The sequence below is a fragment of the Poecilia formosa genome, unplaced genomic scaffold, assembly GCF_000485575.1.
Source record: "Poecilia formosa unplaced genomic scaffold, Poecilia_formosa-5.1.2 Scaffold95, whole genome shotgun sequence".
Classification (NCBI taxonomy): domain Eukaryota; kingdom Metazoa; phylum Chordata; class Actinopteri; order Cyprinodontiformes; family Poeciliidae; genus Poecilia; species Poecilia formosa.
In genome coordinates this window covers 349,525-368,240 of record NW_006800034.1, presented here as the reverse complement: position 1 = coordinate 368,240, position 18,716 = coordinate 349,525, and the positions used below count along the sequence as shown (strand labels likewise).

General features: G+C 40.9%; 1 protein-coding gene across 6 annotated transcripts in view; it reads left to right on the top strand.

Annotated features, from left to right (window-relative positions):
- The window catches only part of vti1a (vesicle transport through interaction with t-SNAREs 1A), a 140,395-nt gene extending 136,069 nt beyond the window's left edge, over window positions 1-4,326 (top strand). For 4 of the 6 annotated variants that reach the window (XM_007558252.2, XM_007558251.2, XM_016674443.1 and 1 more), the window contains one exon: window positions 2,765-4,326. In XM_007558252.2, coding sequence (XP_007558314.1) covers window positions 2,765-2,858 — 94 coding nt within the window. In that variant the 3' untranslated portion in view covers window positions 2,859-4,326. The remainder of the gene's footprint in view (window positions 1-2,764) is intronic. The other 2 variants (XM_016674445.1, XM_016674444.1) reach the window with 1 other exon arrangement.
- The last annotated feature ends 14,390 nt before the right edge of the window (window positions 4,327-18,716 follow it).

Here is an 18,716-nt window from a genome sequence, read left to right as displayed (position 1 = left end):
CGTCCTGTACAATTTATTTTTTTCCCACAGTAAGCTTTAAGTCACCCTGTTTTTATTTTTGTTGTTGTTGGGGTTTTTTTAAACGAACACCACAAAGCAAGCTGGCTTCTCCCCAAGCATTCACACACACACACACACACACACACACACACACACACACACACATATATATACAAGACACGTGCTCCTCCGGGTATTTGGCTTGGATAAATAATCATTCTAAATAATGAATGTCAATTAATGGGGAGAGACGTGGCCTTGCTAAGCGTCCTCTGGTGAGGGCTTCAGTGGGATCTCCTCCCCAGCTGCTTTCAGCCAATCACAGCGGCCTCCTCTAAACACCAGAGCCGGGTTTGCTTGTTACAACTTCTCGATTACCGGTTCATATTTCACTGCAGCATCAGAATTATTCGCCGTTTTGTTTTTGGCGAGTGTGAAAATGCATTGCACCAGTTCGTATGAAAAGAACTTCAAATCTTTTTGTTTGATTTGTGTGTTTATTGGATAATAATCTGCCTCTAAATCCCTACCAAACCTCAAACATTATTTGTGGTGAGCTCTCTAATGTCCGGTGCCTTATTTGTTTTAAAAAAAATAAATGAAGTTCAAGGCGATTGAGTTTAGTTTGTGTATTCATCGATTAGGACGAGCGGAGCTGCATCTTTGCAGCTTTCTGCTTAAAACATTCCTCCGCAGTCATGGCTTTAGACTAATTGGCCTGCTGAATCTTTTGTGAGTCTGAGCTGGTGGAGTGTAGAAGGCCGCAAGCTCAGACTTGGACTTTAGAGGGTAGCAGGGTGACTGAGCAACCAGCCAGCTGGCCCCTCCTCTAGCCTCACCGGTGATAAATGGCCGCGACACGGGCTATTCATCTCATGCTTAGAGAAGTGGACAGTACCCCCCCTGCATGGCGTCTCTCCTATCCCTCCACAAGTCAGCAAATGTGATAATTCTCTCATTTGTCAGATGCAGCGGAGGGTTGGGAATGTGTTTGTGTGAGCACGAGCGTGTGCTTCTGCCACGGTTTCCCACAGAGTCCTAAGACGTCTGGAAAAGCGCTGAATTGGCCTGTATTATTCTCCAAAAAATGAAAAATGTTTGAGCTTTTGGACTTTTTTCATTATTCCTTTTTTTTCTCCAAGAAAGAAAAATCTCAGTTTCTGAAAATCTATGCAGTTTATCTGTAATGTTTTAAGTGGCATCATTTATCTCTGCTTTAGGACATCTCAACTTCAGGTTTTAACTGCACGACTCGTAGGAGTTAAGGTCCACAGCTAAAGATCTATAAATTCATGGGCCTCCTAACTATAACTGCTTGTAACGGTCTAGTTCAAACTTTAAATATGCCTTAATATGCAGTAGCACACACAGTGCAAACCTTCTTGGCAGTAGCTAATGTCTACTGTTTTTCTTATCTCTGCTCCTAGGAGTACAACCAATCACAGCCAAGGAAAATAAAGGCAGCTTCTGGATTGGCTGCTTTGCAAAGGCCAGCCAGTAACATGTAAAGTAGCATAGCACTTCAATATTTCAGCATCCCAACCTGTTTTTTTTTTTGTTTTTTTTTCTATGTTTTAAATACGCATTACAAAAAGTCCCTCAAAGGAGCCAATTTTCTACAAATAACTTTGACACAGAAAATATCAAATATTTAACTGTATATAGGTGATGTTCACTGTAGGTTTTTTTGTTTGTTTTACTACAACCCGATAAAACACACACAGTGTCGTGAAGAAGTTTTCACACGCATTAAACCAACACAAAGCAGGATATAACTGTGAAGTGAACAAAACACAATTATAACCTTTTTCACATGAAAAAGCACTCCCACATCATAACACTGCCACTATCGTGTTCCACCATCGGGAGGGTGTGTTCAACATGAAGCTTGGTGGTGTTTTTAGACTTCTACAAAAACGTATCTATGTAGTTATTGACTAATATTTGACCTGAGCCGAATCAACAGCCAAATCTTTTCTATAAAGCCACTCATATTTTCCTTTCATTTCACAGTAGTGCACTGGGTTGTTGCTTTTTTTTAACTATCATGTTTTATTATTTGATAAAGTGCTTATCTAAGATGGTTACAATGCCAGAAGACAATCCAAACAATTACTACCGTCCTGTCTGATCAGCATATGTTGTTTCATAATTTCTCTATAATAAAACCTCAACGTCTCAAGTTCAGCATGTTTGCGCTTCTGCTCTCCGGTTGTGTTGTGTTGGTTCAGAACCGCCTCGCTTTAGTTAAAATGGCACATTTTATTGTCCAAAAGGCTGGGTTGTTTTATGGTGAATTCCTTCAGTAATTCTGCGACTTTTATTACCTCCAGGAAACTCCTGAGCCACTTTTTCCACTTTACTGTGCAAATAAAGTTTTAGAGCCAGTTTGCAGTGTGTATATACTGATCTGTCACATTTGTTTATAAGTGTTTTGCTCTGTTTCAGAAGTGTACACACATTAGGGCAGCCTTCTTTTTACAGACACTACGCAGGAGTAAACACAGCAGATTTTTATTTTTTCTTTTCCCCGTTTTTCATTCAACTTTATGCAAGTTTTAATGTTCTCATAGCAGCGACCACAGAGTGATAAATACCTTGTATCCAAACCTCATGGTAACTATTAAACACAATAAGCCTCCAGTTGATTACTGGTCATTTAATTTGCACATAAACATGTGACTGTTTTACATGTTTACTGCTCTGTGTTGACACTGCATTAACTTCCCTTTCTCTCTCTCTCTCTCTCTCTCTCTCTCTGCAGGATCATCCAGAATCGCATCCTGGTCTTCGTCCTCGGAGGCATCATCCTTCTCACCATCATCTTGGCCATCTATTTAAATCTGCGAAGTCACTGATCTTCTACTGTGTACCCATACAAAAACACTCCACACCTCCCCCCCAACGCCTCTCAACGCAAATATAAACACACACACATATGCGTGATTAATAGCGACAACAGCGTTGTTCTGCTGTAATTAGGACAAATGGTACCCATGAATCATACTTTCCTAAGCCTGACAGGGAGCTTTTTTTCCATTTGACTTTCCTTTTTTCCTTCTGGTTTTGTTCCTTTTCTCCACTTTTCACGTCCCTTGCTTTTTCCTTTCTCTTTTCTTTTGTACTCAGGCCTTTTTTTTTTCTTTCTTTGTTTTACCATCTCTTGAGACAACAGTGGTGTGAAATGTTTTGTTTTTTTGTTTTTTTTCTGATGGGTAAAACTTTTCATGTCATCCTCGACGTCTCGTCTTGGAACCTGGAAGAAAATACAACTGTGTGCATTTTGCATAAGTATTTGGACACAGTTCTGCACATGCATGCACACTTGCAACAGCTGCAGTCGTAAACTGCAGGCCCTCTGACTGTTGTATGTGGAGATGTGTAACTGTAGTATGTCAGAGATTTGGTAACTTAATGAGTCAGCCATTTTTATGACGCAGAGAACAGCGCCTACAGAAAAGTCCTGCATTAAACCGCGCCACAAAATACAAAAAACATTATTTTCAGGGCAGAATTTTGGTTCATACTATTTAAAAAAACAAACGTATAGTTTGGTTTATTGAAAGAAAGCTGCTTCAATTCAAGAACAAATGTTTAACAAATGTTTGAAGAGAGACTAAGGTTTTTAACCCGAAAGTGAGCCCACTCTTTAAAAATACTTAAAAGTTTCCATATTTGGTAAATTTTTCTCCCATCATAAATCATTACTCTGGACTTTGCATCTTTTTTTGTGAGAACATATGGCTTATATATGTATGTACTAACATTTAAATGTATGTCATGTATAGTGGTTTTGCTTTCATTGCAAGTGATTCTGTTACTATTTATTTAAGAATGCAGAGGTTTCAGTTTAAATATCTGTGATATAGCTGTATGATTTATTTTGTTTAAAGATTTCTTTCTTTTTTTTTTTCTGAATTAACATGAATTGTATTGCAGGACCAAAACAAACTGTGTTGGTTTTTAGTTGTTTTCGAGGTTCTTATGTTTTCTCTGTAAGCAGATCTTACCTGTAATGTTTGTTCTCTGTATTTCAGGACTGTCACAACACATGTTTCTGTTTATCAGCATCCAAACCGATGATATAATGTGGTTGCAGGTTCGTCTTCTCGTGTGGTTCTTATTGAATGTTTGGAAAATCTAAGCTTGTTTCACAAAAGTGTTCAAACCTCCTGAATTATCGCCTTTTTGTCACATTTCAGCCACACACTTTATTGCGTTTCTGAGGATTGTATGAGATAGAACAACATAAAGTAATCCATAACGGTAAAGTGGAAGGAAAATGATGCATTGTTTTCAAAAAGTTTTACAAATAAGAATCTGAAATGAATGGTGTTGTATCATGCTTGTCCTTGTTGAAGAAAAGCATGTCTCCAGCCTTCACAGAGCAACTTGATTTATGCTGAGATTTAGGTGGTTTTCACACTTGATAGTCGATGAGACTCGGTTCGATTGGGCACCAAAATTGCATCATTTGTTACCTTTTCAGCTTCTGCAGCTCACTTTCACACTGGACTGTGTCAAATGATCCAAACTAATAGAAAAATCTGTTCCCCTCCTCGCCTGTAGGGGGCGTTGCACCAAAAACCACAATATGAAAATTTCCAAAGCAAAACTTCCTTCTTCACAAAATGTAAATAAAACGAAGTAGCATCAGATTTCAGTGGTTGTAGGATTTCTCTAACGTCTTTTGTAAAAAAAAAACACGAGCCATTTCTCCTGGTAGCGCTACACGCTCACGTTTGCTTTGCTTGTATTTACCCAGAATGCCGTGTCCGATAGTTTGCTTCCTGCCTTTGGAGCGGTCTCTGATCCGCTTCCATTAGAACTGCATCAGAGTTCACTTCAACCAAACTGAGTTTTCAGGTGAATCAGAGTTCAGTTGCACATTCACAGCTCCCCAAACAAGACAGGTTGATTAAAGTGAACTAAACAAAGCTGGTGTGAATGCACCCTAAATGACAAACAGGTGAACCCTAATCTCTCTGAAGGCAGTTGCTTGCACTGGATTTTATTTAGGTGTGTTACACTAAAATGGGCTAAATATTAAAACAGGTTTTTCTTGTTATTATTTGTATAATATTCAGAACAATGCATCGTTTACCTTCCACCTCACAATCACATCACTTTGTGTTGATTTGACATAAAAACCTGATAAAACACACTGAGGTTTGTGGCAAAAAGTGCAGGGGGTATGAGTACTTGTCTTGCACACACACACACACACATGCATTCAGTGTGAATACTGTCTCCTGTGGTTGGCTGCCCGGTTCCCTGTGAGGACATTTGCTATTCCGTTTCAGGGCCGTATTCGTCATTTTCAAGATACAGGGGAGTTAGCACCCCACCCTCCCCAAATACACACACACACACACACACACACAGACAGACTTACAAATCTCTCCCTCCCCTGTCGGCCTCCATTTCGCAGGCCCTCACCATCCGCGGCGTCACTGTCTCCTTCAAAGCACCAAATTAACGGCCAACAAAATATCGTCCCTTTGACCGTCCCGCGTGGGGCCGACCCACAGAGACTTATCATTAAAGTGGGGAAACGAGGAAGGAAAAAGGAGGAAGTGGACTGGGAAGAAGAGAGGTGGGGGGCTGGATTCCCGGGCAGTTTGACAAACCTTGTCTGATAATGACCCTGTGTGACTGTGCTTTCGCTCGGTCTAAATGCACCGTGTGTGCAGCCTGTACAGTATGTGCTGATGTGCTCCGTTCTCCCTCTCTCTACCTCCTCTGCCACCTTTTCTCCTCCTCCCTGTCCTCCCCTCGCTCCCTCCCCTCCCAGCCTGTCAGATGAGCGGTAGCTAGCAAGCGAGCGGTGGAAGGCAGCGTGGCGGCGGCTTCTATTTGAAGTTGTAATGGTGTCAAAAAGTCAGGGCTGACTGACAGACGTCAGTCCCACAGGGCCTCATTAAAAACAGACCCACTTGACAAGGAAATAATTGAGCGCTGGCGACAACTCGGGGGCCCCTCCGCGTTTTTAGATGTTTTTATTTTCTTTTCATTATTAGCGCCGAGCTATTATGTTCATTAAGAAATGGCATTAAAACAAGTTTTTTTTTTTTTTAAAGCAGGGAGGGAAGGTGGGGAGAGGCGGATTGACGCATGGAGCTGGAGAGATAACGATTTGTTTAGAGCCCCTTTTTCTGTTTTATTATTTAAACAGGAGCACTGTCATGTGAAACCCTGGCAGACGTCGGCTATCAACTCCTCTTTTTTTCCTCTTTTTCTCTTTCCCTCCCTTTCATGTTTTCCTCCTCCATACATTGCTCTCATTTTTCCACCTGTCCTCTATCTCTCTCCATCCCTTTCTTTCAGTCTCCCCTACTGAGTGACGTGTGTCATCAGAATACAAACTAGATTATTAATCAGCGCCCACCCCCGCAAACCCCCAACACACACACACACACACACATTACCGTCATCTTTCAATTGGCTGATTTGGTTTTCGACAAGCGTCTCACCGCAGAAAGCTGAGGATGAAAACTTGTCAAAAAATAGGTTATATCTTATTCCAAAGGGCAACAATAGCAGCAAGTACAGACACCTTTTAATATTTAATTTAGACGGGTGTTAACCCTCCTTAAGTGACTGGAGGAGCGGCGTCTTCCATACAGACACCACAGGACGAGGGTGGGGCGGTTAATTATTTGATGTCTGAGGAGTGGCCGTCTTTCTTTTAGCTGTTTGCTTTACAAAGTTCTTCATTCATCTGTTGATCTCATGTTTGTCCTGCTGAACTCGCCTCCCGTCTTACAGCTCCATCTTCAAATAGTTCATTTATTTCACTAATTAATTCAGTAAATTATATTATGAAGTTTTTTGTTTTGTTTTTTTTTTACACTTTTTACAGCTAATGAAAATCTTAAATTGAGTTTATCTGCAAATTGGCGTTTTCGGCTGTTTTCGCTTGTTTGCGATTGGGGGCCGAAAAATGTCAAACTGAAAGTAATCAGTCTTCTTTTGAAAAGTATTGCAAAAGAACACAATTTTATCTCTTCATTTTGACCTGCTAAATAATTAACTAAACCCACAATATTTTTTAGCGAAACAAGCAAAAGCAGTCTCAGTTCTGTTACTGCATCCCTGCCTGAGCTGGAAAAACTCATTTCTGGCTTTCACTGATGTCATCAAGGTCCAAACAAAATCAGTCCAAAGCTGATTGCAAATATCCCCTGCACCACAGTTTGGACTCCCCTGGCCGACACAGTCATGGGGTGAGACTCTAACTTGAAAGTTGTCCACCAGCTTCAACAACCAGTTGAGAGAGTTACAAGAGACCTGAATCCATACAACCCAATGAAAAGTTGTGTGGAAGGAAAAGCCTTAGGACAACTTCAAGCCTTGAGAAGTGAGGCGAACTGTATTTGTGAGTTTTGACAAGATTGTACCATAATCATAACTATAAAAGTCACTATACACCCACTATCTTTACTTAGTATATGCAGAAATCATCAACTGGACTGTAACACTGGAGTCTGACTTCTCTTTTCAATTAAAATTATTTGCAGCATTTCATCCAGACATACAGAAACACAACATTACGCAAATCCAAGCTGCTTGAATGTGAACGTTCTGCAGTCGTGATGATGCTAAAGTTTTTGAAGTCTAAAATAAGCCCAACCATCCAGCAGGAAACTCCCGCTCCACATGCGTCCCTCTATCGATGAGCTTCAGGTGCCTGCTTACACTTAAAAAAAAAAAAAAAAAAAACACCAAAACCTGCTTTAATGGTCACCAATTAAACGGTCCGGCACACTGGCCTGGCCTGAACCCCATTGAAACCAACATCAGTATTGTCAGGAGGAATATAAGCGAATCCAGAGCCAACTATCCACACAGACTGAAGCATGCTGGGCCACAGGCTGTTCACCTCCATGACACGCCGCATTGATGCAGTAATTCACGGTAGAGGAGCAACGACCAAGGACGGTTTTTTCTTAGCAGGCAAATATTTATCGGTTTTATACAGTAATCTGATCTTCCAAGAAGTGAGCTGCAGGCTTTAATCATCAACATCTCACTTGAAATACAGCATGTCACTCTTGTGTGTGTCAGGAACGTTTCGATTAAAACTTCCCCATGACACTCGAGGCTCCTTATCGTTTACATTGCAAACATCACATTGTAGATTTTTCTTGGCCACCTTTGTTCGCATCAGTGCCATCCGCCGTGCCGACCTCAGCAGTTCTCCCTTCGTCCTTTCTTCAAGGTTTCGCATAAAACTTGTAAAAGGAAGCCTCCCAGACAAGGACTCTCTGTGATGCGCCACCATTACAAACAGCCTGATGTTTGTCAGCCATTTAAGACGACAAGAGATTATGACAAGCGACGTTTGAGCTGTCTCTCCCCCCCTCACCCCCCGTGTAGGGTGGGCCTTAAACTGCATAAACAGCGCCAGTGGTGGGCTCACAACGGGAGGGTGGTTCGCTTCATCTTCAGCAGGGTCCGCGATGCTGTCATCTGCCACACATCAACGCACACGTGTAAAAAAAAAAAAAATACAAATACAGTGGGCCCGCGACAACGGCCGCCCAAGAAAGAAAACCCACACACAATGGCGCCGTTTGAGGGCCACAATGAGCATTATTTTTGATTCAGCAGGCACACAAAAGTGCATGCACGCTGCGGCACGTATGGCGGCTGCAGCCCATTAAGAAGGGGGACACACAATCCAGTGTGCGCCTGTTAGAAGAGGAGCCATGTTCTCCGTTTGTACACGCCACCAGTTCCCAGCAGAATGGCCGCCTTTCTCTCATCTGTCTTTTCTTTTCGCCCCATCAGCGCTGTCGAGCATTTCATTGCCGTTTGTGCTCGCAGTGAAACGACAATGGGCCCCATTTATTCCAGGAAGCTTCTGCAGCCGTAGATGCGCGGACGTCTGCGGGCTTTACGTGACGATGCAGTTGGGACGCAGCCAGAGCGCTGGGATGAAAAGGTGACGCGTAGAAAGCTGCTTTTTTTAACATTAGGTTTATACACCAGGAGGAAACATCAAAGTTTAGCACTGAATCTGAGCTGATTAGCATCGTTACTCCCTGGTTTTATCTCAAAATAAACTGGAATTAACATAATCTGAGTCAAACAATAGTCCCAACCTCTATAAAACAAAATCTCACGTCCTGTTGTTGAATTTGTGTTAGCTTTTTCCTTGTAAAATTGGGATTTAGATAGATTTAAAAAAAAATTCACATTCTTAGGATGTGTATGGAGTTAGATTTGTTTCACAATTATTCAATCAAAAAAAAAAATCATGTCAAACAATTTTTTTTTTTTAAATAAAAGGGCATTAGTTCTGGAAACTAAAGCCCTCTATCATTGCTGAGTGATTTAGCTGCATGGAAAATTGGAGCTTGTTCAATGTGGAGGAGCATTTAATGCAGATAAATAACTATTTGCAACCAAAACAAATTTAAATTAAACTGTTTTGTTCCCTAAAGGGCAAACAACACATAAGATTGATTGTTTTAAAAGCAAAAAAGCAAACAGCATCCTTAACCGTTTTAAATTCAGGTTAAGTACAAATTTTCCAACACTTGCTGCTGAACAATTAGTGATCGTGTTTGAACAATTTAAATGACACTGTGGATCAACTAACTGTGAATATTAGCATTAGCATGATGTGATAACTCACTACGATTAAGGCTTCTACTGTGCGCTTCTCGTAAACGGGGATATGTTTACCATTTTCTCTTTGCACATGATCGCTTGGCAAGGGTTCTGCTGTTTATCCAAACAGCAGATTTTACCCTTAGCCCAGCTAAATAAACTGCTATTTGACTGCTTATCTTAACACTGCTAAAACACTCAACCTACTTATGGGTAGATTATCTAGCTGTTCGCTCATGTTGAGTTTCGTTGGCTTTGAAAGTCCTTATTTGGATTTGGTGTTGACGTTGCAGCCTAATTGAACTCGTTCTAGTCTCGGTTGTTGTGAGGCTATCTGATGTTAGCGATAGCAGTTGTAACCATGTGAACACAAAAGGAGATTATCCAGTTCTATGCATGCTTTGTTTTAATGAGGCACCATAGAAAACAGGGTAACGTCTGATTTGTTCACTTGAAGATCAACATTTTTTTTTTTCTCGGCTACTGAATCCCTCAATGGGTTTTCCTCACCAAATGATTTAATTCAAGGTATTTATTGTATATAAAGGATTTCTTGCACGACTTTTGTCCAAAAACGGTGGCACAACTCAAAATTTGCCACCGCAAACATTTGGAAAGATTTGTGCTGTCTGAAGGAAGCACGTCAGTCTCCCGGTAACCAGCTTGGTTACCAGCTGCAAGTGAATAACTTTGGAGGCAAGTAAAAAGGCAAATCAGCTGGAGTCTTCAAACTACTGTGTGTTTTTAAAGCCTGTTAATGTTGTTCTGTAAACGTTCAGCCAAAGAAGCATTAAAACACAAAGAAGCAGGTAAAAGCCGAGCTGAGAAGGCCAAACCGAATCACTTAGCAGCATTTACCAACCCCCTTCTCCCGTCCTCCTCTTCCTCCTCCTCCTCCTCATTTCTCATCTCCATCACACCTCCGTGTTTCTCCCTGTAGAATACCGCCACAACCTTTGAACTGAAATTAACACTTTACCTCTACAAAGACGTACAATTGTAGCAGCAACGTCATTTGCATGATAATCTGAAGATGCTGAAAGGCGAGCTGCTAATGGCAACCCCTCCTTTTCTTCCTCCTCTTCATTCATGTTTTGTCACTTTTTCGTACGCCCTTCACCCCTGACTGTACAGAGATTACAGCATGTCCAAGTAAATGTTAAAGAAAGTCATTTATGACTTTTCAGATGTTGCGGCCGGGTCTAATCTTGTGAAAGTTTCTCCTTGGGTCGGTTGTCAGTTTTAAAAGACAAACATCGTAGAACGAAGATGGGAGGTGAAAAGCGGGGATGAGTGCAAAGGAGGCCAGGCTGCCTGCGAGGCGCTGAGTGGCCTGGACGTTCTTAGAGAGGAGAGTTTAGTTGGGCTCGCCCCTGTACATTAATTTACTTTGCATATACGGTGTCTTAGCAGACACGATTCTAAATTTCCAACTGGGAGGCATCAGCGGAGGAATCGCTCCCTTCAAAAGACGTCCTGCCAGTCACGCTTCTCCCGCAGCCGGAGATCTGAGCGCGCCGTGATAACCTGCGACATCTTTCTGGAAAAACGGGGAGTCGATCAGCTTTGATGGAGCACATCCGCCATGACAGGCTACTGAGGAGCTCGCTAATGAACTGAAAGGGTGGGGGGGGGAGCTGAGGGGGTGGGGAGGTATTGCTTAGCATAAGAGCACAGAGATGGGTGGATGATTTTGGGAATGGATGGATGGATGGACAGATTGAGAAGCTGAAGCTCTCAGACATTTAACTAGATGGAGAACAGAAGGAGATAGAGATTGTTTGCATAGAGCTGACGCCCTCCAATTCTTCCATCCAGTCTTTGTTTACCACCCCCGTCTATATGCAGCCTCCCCGTAGGTAGATGTTGGAAGTTAAATATTCATCAGAAGTTATGCACTACGGAAGCTCTCTGGTCAGTTTTTCCATGACAGCTGGGAAGTTTTATTTGATTCTCAGACCGGTGCACTGGGTCAGCTGAATCAACGCTGTAAAGGTTGCAGTGCTTGTATGATCTCTCCATTCAAACAGATGTTTCCTTTCTCCTTTTTCTCATGTAATTATGACCTTTCTAGTAACGTCTCTTCAGACTTTTCTACCAACCGGATCGAGATCGGCTCTGTGATCCTGACTGCATGATGTTTGAATAAAAATGAGGGTGGTGAAATTTAAGAAAATGTAACTGCATGCAACTGACTATAATTGATTTTATTTATGCACAAAAATCATCTCAAGCAAATTGAGCTGTTTTAGGGCCACTTGTCACTTTAAATCTTAATAAGTTGCTGCTGGCCACGACACCCGACTCAGTGCTTACTCTTGAACGTGGAAATGGCTGCAAACAGATGCACAGATGCGAAACAGTCATACAGCTTTGAAAAGCAGAAGTAGAGCCTCCTGCACAACCCACAAGAATGCAGTAAGTGGTTTCTGTCAACAACAAAACAGCTGTCTTTTCCAGCAGCCATTGTACAACTCATACAGTGGTAAAAGCAGCTCACTTAGCAACTTGGATTACTAATGAAGAGCTGGGCTCAGCTGGGGTTGCTGGGTAACAGCACATCGATTGTGACTTAACAATCAGGAGGTTTCTGAAATGTCTTGTTTTCCAGACACCAAAAAACATTAACTTACTGCCAGATAAAACTTAGGTTGTTGTTTTTTTAACCTCTTTGACTGTTTATAGAGGCAGCTGAGATACAAACAGAAGTATAAAAATGTGCAAATCTCAATTTTGCATAATAGATCCTCTTTTAAGAGATGTGGAAAACACAAAAAAAAAAACAGAGACTTCAGCCTTCAGGTTCCAATCACATCCTGTCTTTGCACCAACATAACTCCTTCTCTCTGTAGCCTCTCTCAATTCTTGCTACAACCAAGTTCTTGCCAAAACACCTTAGGAGAAAGTTAGGAGAGTTTCCCTCCACTTGACCATTGCACACAGCTGACTCACAACTTGCGGCAGCAGGTAGGATGAGGCGTCATCCAAACGGAAAACAACCCTTAACCAGCTCTGGCAAGTTATTAAAAGGAGTTTAAACCACAGGAACATTTTTAAAAACCGTGGTATCTCTTGAAACCAAAGACCGACCCATGTTGTACTCAAGTACCAAATTGTAAACCAAGCTTTTGTGGGAAAACATTTTTGTGTTCACCTTAGAAAACAGCTTGCAGGCACTAAAGAAAAGAAGAAGAAAAAAACACAGGCTTTCTTACTGTGCACACACTCGCCGAGCTGTACACACAAACACACACTTCCCTATTGAGACGTATGGACGTGGCAACAAAATGCACAACTTTTTGTTCATCTCAAGGACTTGTGAGGGCCCAAGTGAACTGAGAGGCCTTATTGATTTTACCTCTTTTCATGCCGCGACTCTGGGATTACCCATTTTCTCATTCATTTTTAAACACCACTCGAGAGATTCTTCTTTTCCTTTTCCCTCAGATTTTTTTTTCCCCTTTTCCATAACCCTTCACTTCCACCCAACATGCACGCACATGCACACTCATCCCCCCCTCTCTCCCGCTCCCCCTCACACCTGTGCAGCGGTTGTACCTACCACTGTCTCCTACAACCAAGTCCTTCCTTGACCCTGGAAATTGTAATGCGGCCACAGATCACAGCTGCTGAATATCAGGGCTTACAAAAGCGGTTAAATAAAATATGTTGAAATCGTCCGATCCCAGAGGCCACGCCAGAAATTCTAATCAGGTGAGAGGAAGGGGAACGAGTCAGGAGGAGGATTATGGGTAAAGGGAAACGTATGGATCTACGGGGCAAGAAGCAAAGTGAGGTGAGACTCAATGAAAGTCACAGCCGGTTCAGTCGAGTCCTCGAAGTGAGGCTTTTTCAGACGTCTGACTGCTATTGTGGTTATAATTGTGCAAAAACTAAAGAATTGGGGTCAGCTCTGTGTCTGGAGTCACTTTTAAAGCTCGTAGGATAAACCGTACGTTAGTTTTGACCTTCATCCTCCAGATCAATTAAGCTTTACAATTTAGAACAGATAAAGTATCTTGAAAACATATCAACTAATCTGTAAACAATGATTTTATTGGCATTCTGAGCTGCTGTTGTTGTTGTATTGTTCTTTTTACACAAAACCCTTCTACGGCGGCGTTGGACTCGTAAAACAAGGGACAGCAAAGGTGAACTATTTCACTTCAATTTTATTACTATTGTTCAAAAGTGAATGGTGAATTGTTTATTACATCAAACTTCTGTTGAGTGACTGCATGTGTGAAATATCTTAAATGTGGAAAACAACAACAGGCGGTGATGTTGGGTGCTAATGTTCAGGTAATGCGGAGCCAGACTGAGGAAAGACTCTAAACTTGTCTTTAAATTACAAAACGCAAACATACTAAAACATCGACATGCAGGCCGGCTCTGCATTACACAATGTGGCGAAAGCCAAGACAAACGGGGGAAAAAAGAAGTTATGTTAACTGGATATTATTAAAAAAATTTAAAAAATCTGTGATAAACAGATAACATGTAACCCGTCTTCACATCATAGGAAGACTTCTCGGAAAAGAAGTTTGCAGAGGTAGCATGTTTCTTTTTTAAATTATCTTTACAAACTCCTAGTTAGAGCATTGAAATAACCTTCATTTTGACATCTAAATAGATATTATTGGACATGTAATGTTTTAAACAGCTTTGTTTTGCTGAAAAAGAGCTGCCGCTTCTTTTAACCTTCTGTCAACAAGTGTTTCTTTTACATTTACTGTAGTTGTACGTTTCAGTTTGGCACTGGTTTAATTATAAGTAGTGAGGCTTGTTTTGGTTTATTTTATTTAGTCTAATAATTTACTGGACATGATGGGGTTTTTTCTACAATCCTTAGAAATATGTTTTCTTTAGTTTTTCCTTTCAATAAATATTAATCCTAAGAAAGAAAACTAATCTTCTGCTTTATGATTGTGTGTTTTAACTTGCTGGAAAGACCAAGAATTGATTTTCACATGAATGAACTTCATCCTTGTTTATGCACAAGATCATTTAGGAGCAAAATACACTAATTCATAAACTGATATGAGACACTATATATATTTTTGGGAGCTTGCAGGACTTCACAAAGGTATTTTAAAAGATTCTGAACAAAATCATTAATTTCATTTAATCTATGCCGTTCTGTTTTCCACAATTCATTGGAAAACCGTCATCGCCTCAAGCTAGCAAGTCTTCAAAGTGTTGGAGCTCCTCATAACCTGCGGTGTCAAACGACTATTTGTAAAATAATTGAGTCTCCGGATATTAATGCTCTCATTTTATGCTAAATAGGCCAAGTACATCCCTGGCCCATAGGTCTTCCTTTGACCAGACGTAGGAGGGTGTAAAAACATATTAATTATTCTCCTGGCATGCTTGTTAAAGCGCACCACAAAGGTTGACCCAGCTGAGAGCAGCCCATCACACAGCGCTGCGTCAGATTAACACATTTACTGTGTTTTGTTTAGTTGAATCTCAGACTGATTTAAGCGAGGTTCAGTTCTGACACAAGACATTGGCACAAACCCCCAGTTTTCAAAAATCATTTTTCAACGCAATGAGAAAAACATAAACCAACCTTAAACGTCAGGGTGTTTTTGTTTTTTTTTTCTCTTTTTCTCTTTTATTTATTTTTTTTATGAGTGCCATGAAAACTTTCATGCTGTGGTTCCCACGACTGAACACCCCACGGACTCAGTCACATGTAAAAAAAGAAAAGAAAGAAAAAAACCTGCGGACAGTCCGGTGCGAGGTGATTGATCGCACTTCAATCCCTCAGCGGTTCTCCAAACACGGAGACGCTCAATTACACTTCAGGATCAAAATGCTGAATTCACACACTGAACTCAGGAGAGAAGGAGGTGAAAAGAGAAATACACAGAGACCTGCGATGGGCATATAAACAGTTTGACTCTAACAAAGCACTTATATCTCTTTAGTTTTACATTCAAAGACTAAAAAGCCTTTGAGTTTGGTTTTAGGCCATATATGGTCAATGCCTTAAAGTTAATGACAGGTAATGAGTTATTTAAAAAAAAAAAAAAACTTTGGAAAAAAATTTATTTTATTTAGGCTTGATTCAGACTGCTGGTGTATAAATGACCATCCTTGCATTTTTTTTTTTAACATTTTGTTTCAATGTCTCCAAAACAAAACTTAGAGCTGCAAGTCTTTTTAGGTTTATCTCTACCAGCTCTGCATATTTATGTTCATTCTGCCTTAAAACAGCCCACGCTCTGTGAGATTGGATAGGAAGAATCTGCAAGCATCAGTTTTAAAGACTTCCCACAGGTTTCTAGACTTTGACTGGACCATTCATCCTCCCTTTGGGTCATCATCCTATTAGAGTTCACAGCTGTCGTCTTTTATAATGAGTTTTCCCACTTTTTATTTCTGCATCTCATCCAGAGTTGCTATGGGTAGGATGGAGTATTAATGTAACTTAAAGAAAAAAAAAATAGTAGAAAGTTTTGTTAGTTTTTTTTTTTTTTTTTGTCACCCATTTCAAATTTAAAGTTGATACGGTGATGAAAAGCTGGAAAAAAGTCACACCTTGGATATATTTTCCATAAATTCAACATCAATTTCATGTCCTTATTGATGACGCCCAGCTCTTCTTTTCTAATTCATCAAATTCATCTCTTCCTTCCTCTTCCATCACTTCCTGTTGAGCTCACATAAAATCCTGGTTTGTGTCAAACTTCCCTAACAAACAAAGTTTCTACTTTGGCTCTAACAGTTTGTCTCCTTGGTGTCGCTCTCATCTCAGGCTACTGGTTCTCTTCTCCTGAGTCTGCTGAACAAATCCCTCCAAAAAACTTCAAACGGTCCAAAATTACTAAAACCCTTCACTTTACCATATCACCCCAGTCTTACAGCAACTTGCTCAGAATGCAATTTGTACACATTCAAGGCCTTCCAGCGCATCATCCCTCCCTGCCGGTCCAGTCTCCCTCATTCCCGCTCTCCCCGTTCTTTCTTTTCCATCCGCCTCACTATTCCCTGTGTCCGCCTCGGCACCACGGGGAGCAGAACCGTTCCTCTCTCTGCTCCCCAGCTCTGGAACTTCCTACCTCCAGACATCCATAATATTGACTCTTCTGACTCTTGGAGCACAACTCAAAACTCATCTGATCAAGTTAGCTTTTTCACTCATCTTGTATTTCTTGCATTGTTTTCATCTTGTAAGGGTGCCAACAAACAAAATGCATTATTATAATAATATTATTATTGTGTAAATGAACCAGTGCTTCATAATAGGATTTAATAAAAAAGAAAAATGATCTTCATGTGGATGGAGACTCTCAGTCAACACAAAGGCTTAGCAAACCTGCTTGGGAAAAGACATCCATGTCAGCATTTTTCATTTCCCCCTTTTTCAACTTTATTCTCAATATTTCAACAGAAGAGAAAAAAATTCAATCCATGTAAAAAATCCTCCTTCCTATCCAGGGTCTATCTGCTCTACTTGATGCACGTTCTTCTTCGTTCTCCTTCCGCTTCACTTAGTTCCTCACACAAAATCCTAAAGAAGATTAATTAATGTTTGTAGCTCCAACAAACACTAATTTCTTTGTTGCAGCTGAAAAAGATCAGAATGTTAATATCTTTGCAGAGCTATGTAAAGGATGTGAGTTTTGGCATTCAGGATGTTTTCACACCTGCTAATCTGTTGGGTTCAGATTTTGGTTCGGGACCAAAATTGCAACATTTGTCAAATTTTCAGCTGGTGCTGTTTGCTTTCACACCTGTTCTCCCCGTTGCCTGCGGGGGGCGCTGCATCAAGAACTACTGAAGGACGCAACAGGAAAACCTTTAGCGACATGAGCGCAATTTCATTCTTTGCAAAACGTAAACGAAAATGGAGTAGCGTCAGGTTTGATCGATTTTAGGATTTATTTTTGTCTTTGGTAAAAAAAAAAAAAAACACAAGGCATTTCTCACGCTGGCACTGGATTCGCACATTTGTTTTGGTTGTATTTACCCAGAATGCCATGTGCTAGTACACTTCCTGCTCTTGGATTGGTCTCTGGTCGTTCAAGATGCGCCAGAATTCACTGAAACCAAACCGAAACCTAGATTTTGTAGGCGGACCAGAGCGCTTGCACTTTTGCTCCACATCAGAGTTTGATTGTTCGTTCACACACGAACCAAACTTTCCAGGCAAACAAATTAGAGTCTGATTAAAGTGAACCCAACAGTTTATGTTCTAGTGAGGTTTCCTCAAACCAAAAGTGGATTCAAAGTATTCGTCCCTCTGAATTCAACTCTAGCACTGGTCCTGTGGTCAATGCAAGAGTACTTCAGTATTTCTGAAACGTAAAGTCTAAACAAATTATACCACTTGATTAAAAATAAATACTCTTCTATGGCTCGCACAAAGCAAACTGCTTATTCAGCCAACCCCCTGCGTGCACCATTGAAATCAAATGCAATCTTGCATTAGATTTTGATGGAAACGGTTCAAGGGCAAACAATTTGGATACAGAATGATCTTAGAGTAGCCCACATCTAATTCCTTTCAGAGGACGCTCAGAACCGCAGGACTCATTCAAAGAGGGAAAATGCTTTTTCGAGTGGCCGTCTTTCGCTGAAGCAGGACAACGGGAACAAAAGGTAAATAAAACTGGTAGACTGATGCTTTTACAAAGAATTTTGTTTTTCCTTACTCGAAGATGCAGAGAGGGCGAGTCGTGCCGGGGTGGTTGTGCGTTGACCTCGGGTTGACCTTGGTTCTGAGTGGGCGTCTTCTGCCCCGAACGTCGAGCTCCAGATTATCTTCTGCACAGTTTCTGCCTCTGTCCTTTCAGACGACTCTCCTCTTTCTATCCGTGGCGACCAACAGAGTAAACTATGAGGACACTTGTCGTAAATGTGTATTATTCATCCTTCATTAAGGCCCATCTTTTATTCCCACATGGTCATTCAACACGGTCTCATTGTGTGGAAACTTATTTTATCTCTTTGTTCAAGTTTTCCAAGGGATTTATGATAATGGATGCAGATTTGAATGAGTGGCTTGAATCATTGCTGTGGTTAAAAGAAGTGAAGAACACGACTGAATTTTATTGATGATAAAGGCTTGTGATAAATGATATATT